Source organism: Typopeltis vanoorti, chromosome 3, assembly GCF_054136105.1.
Source record: "Typopeltis vanoorti isolate ZY-2024b chromosome 3, IOZ_Tvanoo_1.0, whole genome shotgun sequence".
Lineage (NCBI taxonomy): Eukaryota > Metazoa > Arthropoda > Arachnida > Uropygi > Thelyphonidae > Typopeltis > Typopeltis vanoorti.
The window spans coordinates 14,178,870-14,192,575 of NC_143551.1; the positions used below are offsets into that span (position 1 = coordinate 14,178,870).

Consider the following 13,706-nt stretch of genomic DNA (forward strand, 5'->3'; position numbering starts at 1 on the left):
TGAGAAAGATTAGAGGCGTGAACAGATGGCATCAATGGCAATATCATATTAAAAATGAGGATATTAGGAAAGAACTTGACATTGTCAGCATCCAGGAATGCGTTAGTAGAGCTAATCTCAGATGGTATGGTCACTTAAATAGAATGGGAGAGGAAAGATTAGCAAAACAAGTGTTCTCTGCCAGGTTGGCAGGAAAACGACCCAGAGGAAGACCAAGATATAGGTGGATTGATACGGTACAAAGTGCCTTAGACGATAGAAATATAAGATCTGATAATGTTGGAGTCTTGACAAATAACAGACTGATTTGGAGGAAAATTGTAGATAGGAAGTTAGTAATGATGTAATTTTTTCATGTAGTACTGTCATATCCTGTACACCCCTTGAGGGTAAATGGCAGGAATTTGATGATGATGATGATGATGATGACAAATTAAGATAAATTTATTAATGAAATTCTCTTGTGGCCCACTAGGAAAATCCATGTAGTCCTTCATTGGGCCGTACATACCACCGTAGATTAACTTGACTCACACATTCTTGAATGCTAACAATGTCAAGTTCTTTCCTAATATCCTAATTTTTTTAAAAAATATAATTTAGCTGTTGATACCATCTGTCACTCTCAGATCCATAAGTTAAATAGGTGCCTTCATAATATGATTCATATATGTGATAAATAACAATGTGGATAACATTAACCCTTGCCTAACTCTGGATGGTACATCAGACCATCTGAAAAATACACAACCACATGGTTGTTTATTTTTCTTTTTATAGATGAGTACTGCATAAAAGCCCCACTCCAATTCTAGAACACTGGTTCCCAACCTTTTCCACTTGTGTACCCCTTTTTAACCCATTTCTATAAATTGTGCCCCTTGTTTTTAAAATAGCTGTTTTTAAATACTGACATTTATTGTTCCGTAACTAATGTTTTGCATTTTGTTATTTACTTTATTGTTTTTCCACCATTACTGATTATTTTTCGTGTACGGCTCAGCACTTATCCCCAGAGGTACATATACCACCATTTGGGAACCGATGATCTAGAACTTGAACTTTGCAAACCTTCTGATTATGTAGTGCAGTCACTGAAGTTTTTATACCTTCATATTTGAGTATTTCTGGTTAAATATTTTCTCCAACTGCCTTTTCACAATTTAGGTTTTTGATGGATTTTTTTACCTCAAGTATTTTTATTATATACTCTTGATTGCACTGTCTTGAATATTTTCTAACACTGTTTGCTCTCTGCTTGTTTCATGTAAAAGTCTTTCAAAGTAATAACTTCAGATGTTTAAATATTATCTTCATCTTCTATATCTCACCAGTCTTCCTGTGACTTTTGTTTAGCTACTTTTGCACACTGCTTTAGTTTTGATTTTGCCTGCTTCACGCTACTTGAAATTGGCTGCTATTCAAGAATTTTATCTTGGTGTTTAGTGTTGAATATATAATTGCTCCTTTCTTTTCCCAATCAGTATTACCTAATATAACTTCTTGTGGTTATTTAGAAAAATTTTGCCTGTCTTTGTTCTCTTTATTTGGTAATGCTTATTCTTTGTGGCAGTTCTCTAATTCTTCTTCCTGTTCTACTTCTTTTTTGTTGATACTTCTTATGCTGATATACTTGTCTTGAATTCTGCTGAGGTTGCAACTGAAAAGACATAGTTGTCTTTTCATGGTTTGCCCTGATTCTCTGATGAAAACAACCAGAGCTTTAATCAGCCAGGTAGCCAGCATTCACTCATCAACTGACTGCAAAAGTAAAAAGCAAAAACAACACATTTATTAATATCAGTTTTCTGATTGCATGTCAGAGTAAATGTCCCATGAGGAATATCCTTCTTTATCTGGAAGAGTTTGAAAGGGTTGCAGAATCCCCAAAATTGAAAAAAAATTCCATCAAGGAGATATCCTTGCTGAAATACACTCCCTTATGTGAGAATGTTTCAACAAGAATCCAGACCAACTTCTTCAGGTAATATCATTTGGAGAATACCAGTCACAGTAAATTCCCCAAAACTCTACTTTTCTTAGGAAGTAATATCAGAGTGGGATCTCTTTGATCATCCTGATAAAGATATTTGCTCCGAATTAAAACACCAAGGACTGACAACCATCAAAAGAATTCTCATAAATAGGAGTGGTACAGACCATGATATCATCCTTACATTTAATTTGCCCTGTTATACTCTGTACCCTAAACCAAAGATTTGGGACACAGAGCATAACAGAATGTCAGAAACATGCCATCTGTGCCTGGTGTGGCAGTAAAGAGCCAGAGAGATGGAATGATGAAAAGAAAATGCAAATGATCAATACTGAACAGAATATACATTTCAGAAGCATATGATTCATACCCCAACAGTGTTTGGTGGAAGCCCTCTTATATTGAGATAACAGTAAAGGAAGTGTCATAGGGGGATATTTAATTTACACATCTCTCGGACCTCACAATTTCATCGTCACTGGATAGTTTAATTTACTTGCACTCTTCATAGAACAAATTATGGGAAAGGGGAGAAATGCTTGCCTCCAGTTCTATTAATAAATAGAATGGAATACCTCTGCCCTCCCAAGAGGAAAATCCATCAAAATACCTAGTGCCCTAGATGGAGTAGAGTTGATGACACCTTTATCTTTCTGGTGGAAGAAGAGATGGAAGCCAAGAATCAAGCATAAATAACAAATTCTTACAATAAAATTGTCATGGAATCTGCCAAAACATGGATGATATCAAGGTTCTGTTATGGAAAGTCAGCATATTTCTTTTAGCAAGAAATATATTTGAAACCTGGCAAAGATTCTACATTGCAGTATACCTGTTTCATCTGAAAAGATAGGGGTTAAAGGGATGAACCTGCCCATGAAGAAGTTGCCATTCTTGTGGGAAAACATATTCGTTTTCGACAAGTCCCATTAACGCTAACATAGAGGCAGTTGCATTCACCTTTGAGTAGAATTTTTTTAATTATAGTATGCTACATCTATTCACCACCCAAGACAGATGGAGGAATTTAAATTTTCACAGTACTTTGTGCTGAGACAGAGTTGTAGAGCAGGTGACCTCCCTCGAGGAGTCTTTGGACTCCCTGGAGGTGCCAAATAATAATAATAATAATGCACAATAACATCAGGGTAAGAGTTGTGGAATGCATACTTGAATAACCTATCTTTCCTGAACATGAACATTCAATGTTTATTGGCCTAATAATTTGCCATTCCCCTTTCCACTATTGAGATGGCTAATAGAAAGCAACATTTATTATTATTGCATGGGCACCTCTATAGACTCATTGCAGGAAACCTGAACTCTCCATGCAACATCAATTATACCTTTCCTTGACCCCATTAACAGACACCACACTCAAAACTGACTCTGGCAACACATTCCATTCATTCACCATTCTCCAAGTGAAAAATATAGTCTCCACATCCCTACTAACCATACTCTTACTCAACTTCCAGTGATGAGCTCTTGTTCTGCCCTTTCTAGCCAAGTGCTGTCACCTCCATCAGTGCTATAAAACCATTTAATTAAGTTAAATATGTTTATCTTATCCCACAGCGTTGGACAGAAGTTACAGCTGATGCTTTGGCTAGAGCCCAAAAGGCATGGCTGTTTTCTCACAGTCAGTTTTCTTGCAGCCCTTCTGGGCTTTGATGTAGTAGCCTGTATAGGAAAATAGAGTTTTTTGGTGCAAGCCAGTTGCAGTATGCCTGACTCTTTTTTTTGTACAGCCTTAGCATACCTATGGGAGAACCATGGCTTAGGCAGGGGACAGAAGTTTGGGTGGAGTGGGGAATAAATGTTTCTATGCTGATGAGTATTATTTTGGTGATTCCTTCTACACCTAGGTTTGTCTCAGGTTGCTGAAAACAGTAATCTGACCAAGGAAATGAGGTATAGAAGTTTCAACAATCATCCCTTAGCTTTCCAGTAATGCCATACAATGCATGGATATGAATATTTGTATGTGTTGCTCCATACAGGAAGTGATCTATACAGGATTTCAGTTGGTGGAATTTTTCATTTTATGGATAGAGAAAGGGCGAAATGTATCCTTGGAAGCTGAGAATGAATACTGTCAAAAAAAAAAGGGGGGGGGGTTGAGATCTAGATTTTTCTCTCATAGAGAGGTGCATTATTGGAATGGATTGCCATTGGATGTTGTGTGTGCAAGCAGTGTGAATAAACTCAAGAACAAATATAACAGCTAGTGCACGTAGCATGTGGTCTCTCTTGATGAGTCCCTGACACCCTGGAGGTCTCTCTTAATAATAAAGGTATTGATAAAAATATGTAGAAAATTGTTATTACAAGTTAAAGCATTATCCTAATTATTTTTTTTTAATGAGGCGACCTTCTGGAAAATTTAAATTTCTGATGAAATATATTTTAAACAGATGATTATCACAGAAAGAAATGAGGAGAGTTATTTATCAGCTGGTGAAATTCCACTACCCAGGTTATATTTCTTCATGTCTTTAGTATTCTTTATAACTGGTTGGGCATGGATTTTTGTATTAAAAAGAAAACGGTAAGTTTGTTTGAATATTACCTTAAATGTTGGATTTGTATATAAATTGTTAAAAGGTATTCTTTATTGTATCATAGGCTGTTGCTGTACATTTGAAAGAATGATGTGCACTTTTTCTTGAAAACACCCGAATTCAAATCTTGCAAGGAATATTTTCTTAGCTTTCATGAATGAAGTTTGCAAATCTTTGCCATTAGTAAGAGACTTTTTTTTTTTTTTTCATCTTGCAAACTCAAATTTTTCTTCCCACAAGATGTTGGCCAGTGAACATACAATGTTGATTGATCTCATACGCTCATTTCATACTTCTAATTTCCTTGGTGTTAATTCTAAACAATTTAGGCAATGTCTCATTTTCTTGTTCATTCACACTTTCTTTTATACCATGCCGATTTACAATGAAATTCATAATATACTTCATAATAGACTTTTGTTTTCATCATATATATCTTTTCTAACTCAGAAGTTTAGGTAAGCTTGTAGAAAGTTTTTTCACTGTGTTATAAATTAAATCTTCACAACTTGGCTACTTGTACATAGAAGCAAATGACTTCACATTAATTGCCTTTGTATCTCATAATGCAAAGCACACATCCTTTCGGGTGTGTATAATGGTATGCATTATGTAAAGGTTGTGAAGTTTCTTCATTACAACTTGTGAAGAAATTTCACATGCAACTTTGTTTGCTTACACTGATAAAGGATTAAACAAGAATATAATTTCTTGGCATTTTTAATTTAATTTATAACCAGGTGAAAAAAAACTTTCTTCAGCTTATTCTAATCCAAGAATATTTTAATAAGGTGTGAAAACTTTTCACATACTTATATATAGCATATACAAGGACTGGACATAATAAGGTGTGGAGCCACCATTTGCCTTTAATACAGTTGCATACACCTTGGAATAGATTCATACAACTTGTTTGGCTCTTCATATATCTAAGGATTCATACAACTTTTTAATAGTCTCCAGTGGAATGTTGTACCATCCGTAAATCAGAATATCTGCCAATTGCTTGAGAGATGTTGGACGAGGGAATCTGCTTCTCACTCTGCTCTCCAAAATTGCCCACAGTGGTTCGGTGATATTCAAGTCAGGTGACTGAGTTGGCCAGGGCAGATGTTGATATTTCGGTGCTCCTCAGACAACAAAAGAGCTGTTCTTATCTGTGTGTATGTGTGTGCATTGTCATCTTGAAAAATGGCATCGTTGTTGTTGAAAGTTTATTTTTCACTTGGTTAGACTATAATCTTTCTCTATCCAGAGTAATTTAATAAAAAGGTGGCACACCATTTGGCAACTCCTATAGGTAAAGATGACCTTGCTAATGCTTCTGCCTGGCTCCCACTGAAGAGACCTCAATAAAGGTCAAAACTAGTCTGGGTAGTGGCCCTTCCCTTAATGCATAACATTATACATATCCTCAAGGAGATGTGTTTTGGAAGATACTGAGATAGTGATGTTAGCTTGCTCCACCTTTGCAACGAGTTGCCTGGTGTTGCACCTTACCCCAGTCCTGAAGATACTTTCAGGCGCAAACTTTGTTTGCTCACACTTGGATAAAGGATTAAATTAAATTTATTATAGTCTAACCAAGTGAAAAATAAACTTTCGACATCTTTCTCTAAATCCAGAATAATTTATTAAAAAGGTGGCACACCATTGGTCAACTCCTATAGGTAGAGATGACCTTTGCTAATGCTTCTGGCTGGTATCTCCACTTGGGCCTGGCTTCCACTAAATAAAGGGACCTCAATAAAGGTCGAAACTAGTCTGGGTAGTGGCCCTTCCCTTAATGCATAACATTAGACATATCCGCAAGGAGATGTGTTTTGCATTATGGGAGATACTGAGATAGGAGTGATAGTAGCTTGCTCCACCTTTGCAAGGAGTCGCCCTGGTGTTGCACCACCTTACCCCAATCCTGAAGATACTTTCAGGCGCAAACTTTGTTTGCTCACACTTGTATAAAGGATTAAACTAAATTTATTAATGCATCATTGTTGGGAAACAACATTTGGACCATAAGGGTGCACCTGATCAGCCAGAATGTCTGCATACACACTGGCAGTTACTCAACCATTTAAAGTTATGATATCTGAATTCTGAGATATGGTCACCTAAATTGTCACAGATCCATCCCATGTTTGACAGTTGGAACCAGGCAGTTTGAATTATATGATTTCTTGGGGGGTTCTCCATACATATCCGACCTGTTGTTGCTGTAAAGTAAATGCTGACTCATCGGACCATATCACTTGTTTCCACTCATCAGCTGTCGCTTTGACCCTTACAGCATACAGCATTGACCCTTAAGCACTCCTTTAATTTCATTTAATTAGAAATATTTAATTATTATAATTATAATAATTTTTAATAAATTTATATAAAATAATTTATAATAAATATTATATTATAATTATTATAATTAAATTAAATAATTAAAAAGAAATATTTAATTTCGAAAGTACAAAAAGATATAATACACACAACTACAGGGTGTTCGGGATAAATTTGACAGTTTCGTAAGGAAAAAGAAAATCTTCTTTGTATCTATTAAATTTAATGAATTGACAAAAAAACATTACAGGCAGAGTTAATTACAATACTATCAACAAGATTTACTCAAAATAACCACCATTAGCATCGATCACAGCTTCAATTCTGCTTCGGAACCTCGAACAAGCTGATGCTACAGTCTCCCTGGGAAGGGCCGCAAAAACTGTTTTAATTTTATCCATTAACTGGGCTTTTGTATTACTGGAAGTGCGATTGGTGTCTTTTTCAACTGCGCCCCATACAAAATAATCCATGGGGTTAAGGTCTGGGGAGTTTGGAGGCCAAACATTTGGACTGGTGAAGTCGTAGAAATTTTCAGACAACCATTTTTGACTTTTCCCAGAGGTGTGGCAAGGGGCCGAATCCTGCTGCCATACATACGGCCTACCATTGGCTACCCTTGTTATCCAGGGCTTGACTACAGTTAGCAACTCCACGAACAAAGCCCGAATTCCAATGCCAGGGTTCTTCAACACCTGTTCCTGCAGATTTGCGAGGAATTCTGCTGTACGAACGCAATCAGATCGTCTGCTAGGGATCTTTCTTCTTGCTACATCCTCGTAGTCACCATTGCAAGTCTCTAGTTCATGCCTGATTGTTTTTACTGTATTCAGGGAGCATTGGGCAGCAGTCGTAATATCCTTATTTTGATGGCGGGCACGAATCATCATGATACAAGTTATTCTCTTCCATGATTCAGGTGGGTTCCAGCTATCCATCCTTTCTGACATCTTGTATATGAATGAAGAAGGGTCCAAACTTTTAAATGAAGAGAAGTGTGTGTTAATACATGTAACTTACGGAAAAATATAATTAATTATAAATATGTCAAATTTATCCCGAACACCCTGTATATGTATTTGGCTCCAAAATTTTTAATGTCTTATCTCTCTTAATACAAAACGAGACCAGTGTGAACACATACAGAAAGCTGATTATGGAGTACTTAAATTTTTATAATTTTGAAAATTTCTTGAGAATAAGAGCATAAAATGAGAAATTAACCAGTGAAAAATCATCATTTAATTAGTGTTTTTATTTGGTGTGTGTGTATGCGTGCACGCACACACACACATGTATATTTTATTCCCTATATATTGTTCTTGCTAATATTTTGGTGCATTGCACTATTATGCATTGTATGTTGATTTTTGTAATTTTTATACATTTTATGACCCAGATGAGCTTATGCTCTTGGGTTATACACTTTTGTCATTGTTAAATTGTATGAAGTGTATTATGCTAAATAAATTTTATTCCTTGATTTAAAAAAAAAAAAAAAATGCTTTATCTGTAAAACAGATAAACATCTTTTTGCATTTCTGTTTATTTCTAGTATCATTTTAATGGTGAAGATGCTCTTTGTTTCTCATAAACCATGTAACAGTCCTTGAAACTTTTCCATTCTTTTTCTAGTTTCAGTTTATCAGTTACCATTTCATGTTATAAATGAAACTCTAATATGTTCAAAACAGTCTTTATTTTTTAACTGAGTCATTCTTTAGATAATTGAAATCCCAATGATGTATTTTATCTCTACTCTGAGTGTTTTTTAGTCTTATTTTAATTTTAAAACAACTGGAATGTTGTCTGAGTCTATAAACTATGCTTTGGTACAGTTTTGTTTTCACAATACTATTTTGAAATCTTTTATATAATCAGTCTGGTTTTACTGACTAGGCTTTCCCAGGTATATAGTCATCTTTTCGGTTGTTGAAAGTATTTGCTATTATCAGATAGTTTTGCTCACAAAACTCATTTAACTTTAACATCTATCATTTATATCATGATCCAAAGTTACCAATTAGTGGAGACACCCCTCTTGTGGATGCTGCTTTTGCCTTTAAATCAGGATATCATCTTTCTTTATTTCTTTTATAACCTTTTTTACCTTCTCATAAAATTCTTTAACCTCTTCATCACAATGGCTGTCAATAGGAGCATGTACCCGGAAGATACCAATACTAGTAGGCTTTCCAAAAGGTCATGGGACATCTCCTCACTATAGTCCAAGACCTTGTTACGTGGCTATAGGAAGAATGGTCCAAAATTCCCATTGATTGCTATTGTACACCTGTGGAAAGTGTATCCCATAGAATTGCAGCGAAAGGTCCTACATTGTATTAAGGTGTATGCATCTTATTAAGGCTGTTTGTTCCTCAATACTGCGGTGTCCATTGACTTTCCAAGCAGTGTAGATCAGGAAAAGGCATATGATTTTCATTTTCATCAGGCTTATCATTTTTTTTTTTTCATACTTACAAAACTTGCATACAGATCCTTGTTATATTCTTGTGATTTCATGACAGTTTATTGTAAAGTTAATACTTTTCTTGTGAAAAAACACCTTATGGAATCTCATTTACTCCACTTCTAATAATAAAATCTCCATACTTCACTATTCTCGAGTCATTCATCACTTTTCTTCTGCTTTCCTTTCTTCCAACTTTTTTTTTTTTTTTTTTAATTTCACTTCTCATTCTGATCATCTCATTTGCAAGTCTTGCATCCTGGCATTTAAGCTATCTCAGTCTATCAATCGTTTTTTTCATTTCCTCGTTCCAACTTTCCTTTGCTTCCACAGTATCGCTCGCTTTCTTTTCTTCAGCTATACTTTCTTTTGTTTCCATAGTTCTGCTCACTTTTATTCTGTGATTTATAATATAATTTGCTTCTGTTCTATGATTCATATGGTCTTTTGCTCATGCAATTGTGCACTCTTTCATTCCATCATTAGCTAGTTTTGCATTTACCGATAACTCACAGTCCAACAGAATGTCACTTTCAACATATCGATATCCTCTCTCATCTCCTGTTCAGTCTCTCCACAAACACACTTCACATTCCACCATGTATACATGTTGCATTCGTAACAATGTACCATCCTCAAAAAGTCCATGAAGTTAATTACATTTGATTTTCATTTTGCTTGATGTGCCCATATTCCCAATCTTCAAATTCCAAATTCAAAAATTTGAATGCTTATCCACTTTCTACTTGAAATCGCCAGTTATACAAATTACCACAAGCTAATTCATCTAAATTTGCATTTGTAATCTTTAGAAATAGTGTTCATCCTTAGGTTTTGGACACCAGTGTACAATACAAGTAATTTTTCACATAAACTTAAAGCCTTAACTTCATGTTGTACTAATTCACATCAAACAGACAATAGTACACATCTGAATATAAATATTTTTGTAATATAAGCTACAGCTAAATGTAAACTGTGCTGGCATGCACAGGAAATTTTGTTTATGGAGCTAATGATGGAAGCAACATCTGAATACATTAGTGTATATATATATATTATAAATACAGGTAGTTTACAATTTGAATTTTTCCAAGCATCAATATAATAAAAAAAAATTAACGTTGATTGCAATAAATGAATGCTAATAAATGCATGTATAAATATGGCATTTCAAACCATGTGCATAACTATACAATACATATTAAAAATACCAAGAAATTATATACTTCATATAACTGTAATTATATACATATACATTATATAATTATATACAACACAGTATACTATGCTCAATTTACAGTATTCCTTCGTTGATGACAGAATAGTGTCATCAACGAAGGAATACTGTATCAGTGCCTTAGAAGAACAAAATATCATCATCACTATCAAATTCCTGATATGTCTCCACAAGTGGTGTACAGGATATTATGATAGTACTACATGAAGAACTTGCATCACTAACTTCCTATCAACAATTTTTCACGAAATCAATCTGTTATGTCAAAACTCCAATATTATCTGATCTTATATTTCTGTCGAAGGAGAGGAATGTGTTAGCAGAGATTATCTCTGCTAACATATTCCTGGATGCTAACAATGTCAAGTTCTTTCCATATCCTCATTTTTAATATGATATTGCCATTGATGCCATCTGTTCACCCCTAATCTTTCTCAGGACGCTCATATCTCTAGTCTTTGGTCAGGTGTTTTTATTTCTAACCCAGCTCTCAGATCCATAAGTTAAAATTGGTTTTAACACTGTCTTGTATACAGCTAATTTAGTGTTTTGACTAATTTCTCTCTTATTCCATATAAATTTATTCAGTTCACTTCCTACCATACCAGCTTTGTTAATTCTGTTGTATCTTTCCATATTTAATTTACCATCTTCACTAAAAACTGTCCTAAGTAGCTTAAATGTTTCACTTGTTCTGTAGATTCTCCATTCACAATGCAGTTGATACTTTCAATGTTTCTGCCCATTTTCATGGTCTTTGTCTTGTTATTGCTGATTTTCATACCAAATTTATTAAAACAGTTATCCAATTTAGTCAGGGAATCTTCTAGACCTGTACTGGATTTATTTAAAAGTATAATATCATCTGCATAAAGAGCTAAGATCAATATCTCCAATTTTGTTATCAGGTTTAATACCACTTTTCTTCATAATGCAATCCATATAGATAATGAATAACGTAGGAGATGATGTACATCGTTGTCTGACACCAGATTTAACATTAAACCATCTTCCTGTACTTCCTTTAATTCTAACTGCTGAATTACCACTCAAATAAAGATTAAGTATTGCTTGATATAATGCCCAGTTGACACCATACAACTCTAGTGTTTTGAATAGTTTTTCTCTTGCACCTTGTCATATGCCTTTTCCATATACAAAACCTAAATAGAAATCTTTGTTATATTTCCATCATTTCTCAACTATTTGTCGTAAAGTGAAATTGTGATACTGACATCTATTTGACCTGAATCTGGCTTGTTCTTCGCCAAGCTTCCCTTCCACAATCCTTCTCAAGTATACTTGCATGAATCTTACCAGGAACACTCAGTAGGGAAATACCTCTGTAATTCTAACGTTCAGTTTGATTTTCCCTTTTGTATATGGTACTATGAGAGCTCCACTCTAACCATCTGGAATTCATCCCTCTGTTCAGGCTTTCTGAACTATGCAGTGCAGTCACTGCAAGACTTTTATACCTCCATACTTGAGCATTTCTGGTCGAATAACATCTACTCCTGCTGAAGTTGAGGAGAGGCTGTAATGAGGATGAAGAATGGAAAATTGGGCTTTGTCATGGTCCCAGCAGAGGCATGGAAGGCACTGGGGAAAGAGGGCATTGAAGCTGTGGGATCTGTTCATAACGGTTTGTGAAAAAAGTGCCTGAGGAGTGGAAGGAAAGTACTCTTGTCCCAATTTACAAGGGTAAATGGATTGTACAAGACTGTAAGAATTACAGAAGAATAAATTTGATATCCCACTCAATGAAAATCCTAGAAATGGTTTTTGATGGAAGAATGAGAGAGGAGCAGTTTGGCTTCATGCCTTGTCGATCGACAACAGATACTATCTTTGGGTTACGACAGATGATGGAAAAGTTTTGAGAAAAACAATGGGAGCTACATCTAGTGTTTATTGATCTGGAGAAGGCATATGATAGAGGGCCAAGGCAAGAAGTCTGGAGGTGTCCGAGGAAATGGTACTAGAGAAATATGTCGGGTTGGTGCAGGAGATGTTCGGAAATGTGAAGACAAGAGTTCAGACCTGCTTGGGAGAGACAGAAAGCTTTCATGTGACAGTTGATTTGCATCAAGGGTCAGCATTAAGTCTGTTCCTGTTTAATATTGTGATTTAGGTGGTGAGGGAAGACGTGTGTTGGACAATGTTTTAGGCTGACGAAATCATGCTGTGTGCTGAATCAAGAGAAGAAGGGGCGGGTAAACTGGAAAGATGGAAAAGCAGAAGTAAGACAGAGTACATGTGTTGCAAAGTGGATAGCAGCCAGGAGAGAGATCTGGTGCTGGAAGGAAATGTCATCAGTAAAGATAGTGACTGACTAATATTTAGGTTTTCAGTGAAAGAGGATGGAGAGGCTGAGAAAGAAGTGGGATGCAAGATGCATGCTGGATAGAGGAACTTAAGTGAGAAATGGCTGGAGTGTTGTGTCATAAGAGGATGCTGATCAATCTAAAGGGAGAAATCTACAGAACAGTGGTAAGAACAGATGTGATGTATGCTATGGAAACTGTAGCCCTGAGGGAAAATATCATCAGCAGCATGGGGATAGCAGAGATGAGAATGCTTAGGTGGATGTGTGTTGTGACCAGAAAGGATCATCTGAGAAATGACTATGTAAGGGGAATGGTGAAAGTCATGAGCTTAGGAGCAAAGATACAGGAGGCAAGATTGAGGTGGTTTGATCATGTGATGAGGAGGGAAGACGAGTATGTGAAAAGAAAGGTCATGTAGATGAATGTGCAGGGGGTGGCCAAAGAAGAGATGGGGAAAGCTAGTGGAGGAGGACCTGAGAATGAAGAACTAAGAACTTGGATGTGGTTACAGCCTAAGGATATGGAGGAGACTCTAAAGAAACAGCCACCCTGGTTAAGTGGGATAAGCTGCAGAAGAAGAAGATCATTTACTCCTGCTTTTGTACATTTCAGACTTTTGATGACTTTTTTTTCAAGTATGGATATGTATTCGTGATTGCATATCTGTTGAGCATTTTTTACTACCGTGCTGTAACTGCTTGTTTCATTTAGTAATTTTTTGAAGTAATTGCCCCATAAATCAGCGCCTCCATAGCGCAATTATCAGCGCCTCTGT

The 13,706-nt window shown here is 35.8% G+C and overlaps 1 protein-coding gene across 1 annotated transcript in view; it reads left to right on the forward strand.

Annotated features, from left to right (window-relative positions):
* LOC150107934 (protein GPR107-like) overlaps positions 1 to 13,706 on the forward strand; it is a 262,788-nt gene that overhangs the window by 127,721 nt on the left and 121,361 nt on the right. Inside the window, exon 8 of the mRNA XM_090415460.1 lies at positions 4,414 to 4,547. Coding sequence (XP_090271586.1) covers positions 4,414 to 4,547 — 134 coding nt within the window. The remainder of the gene's footprint in view (positions 1 to 4,413; positions 4,548 to 13,706) is intronic.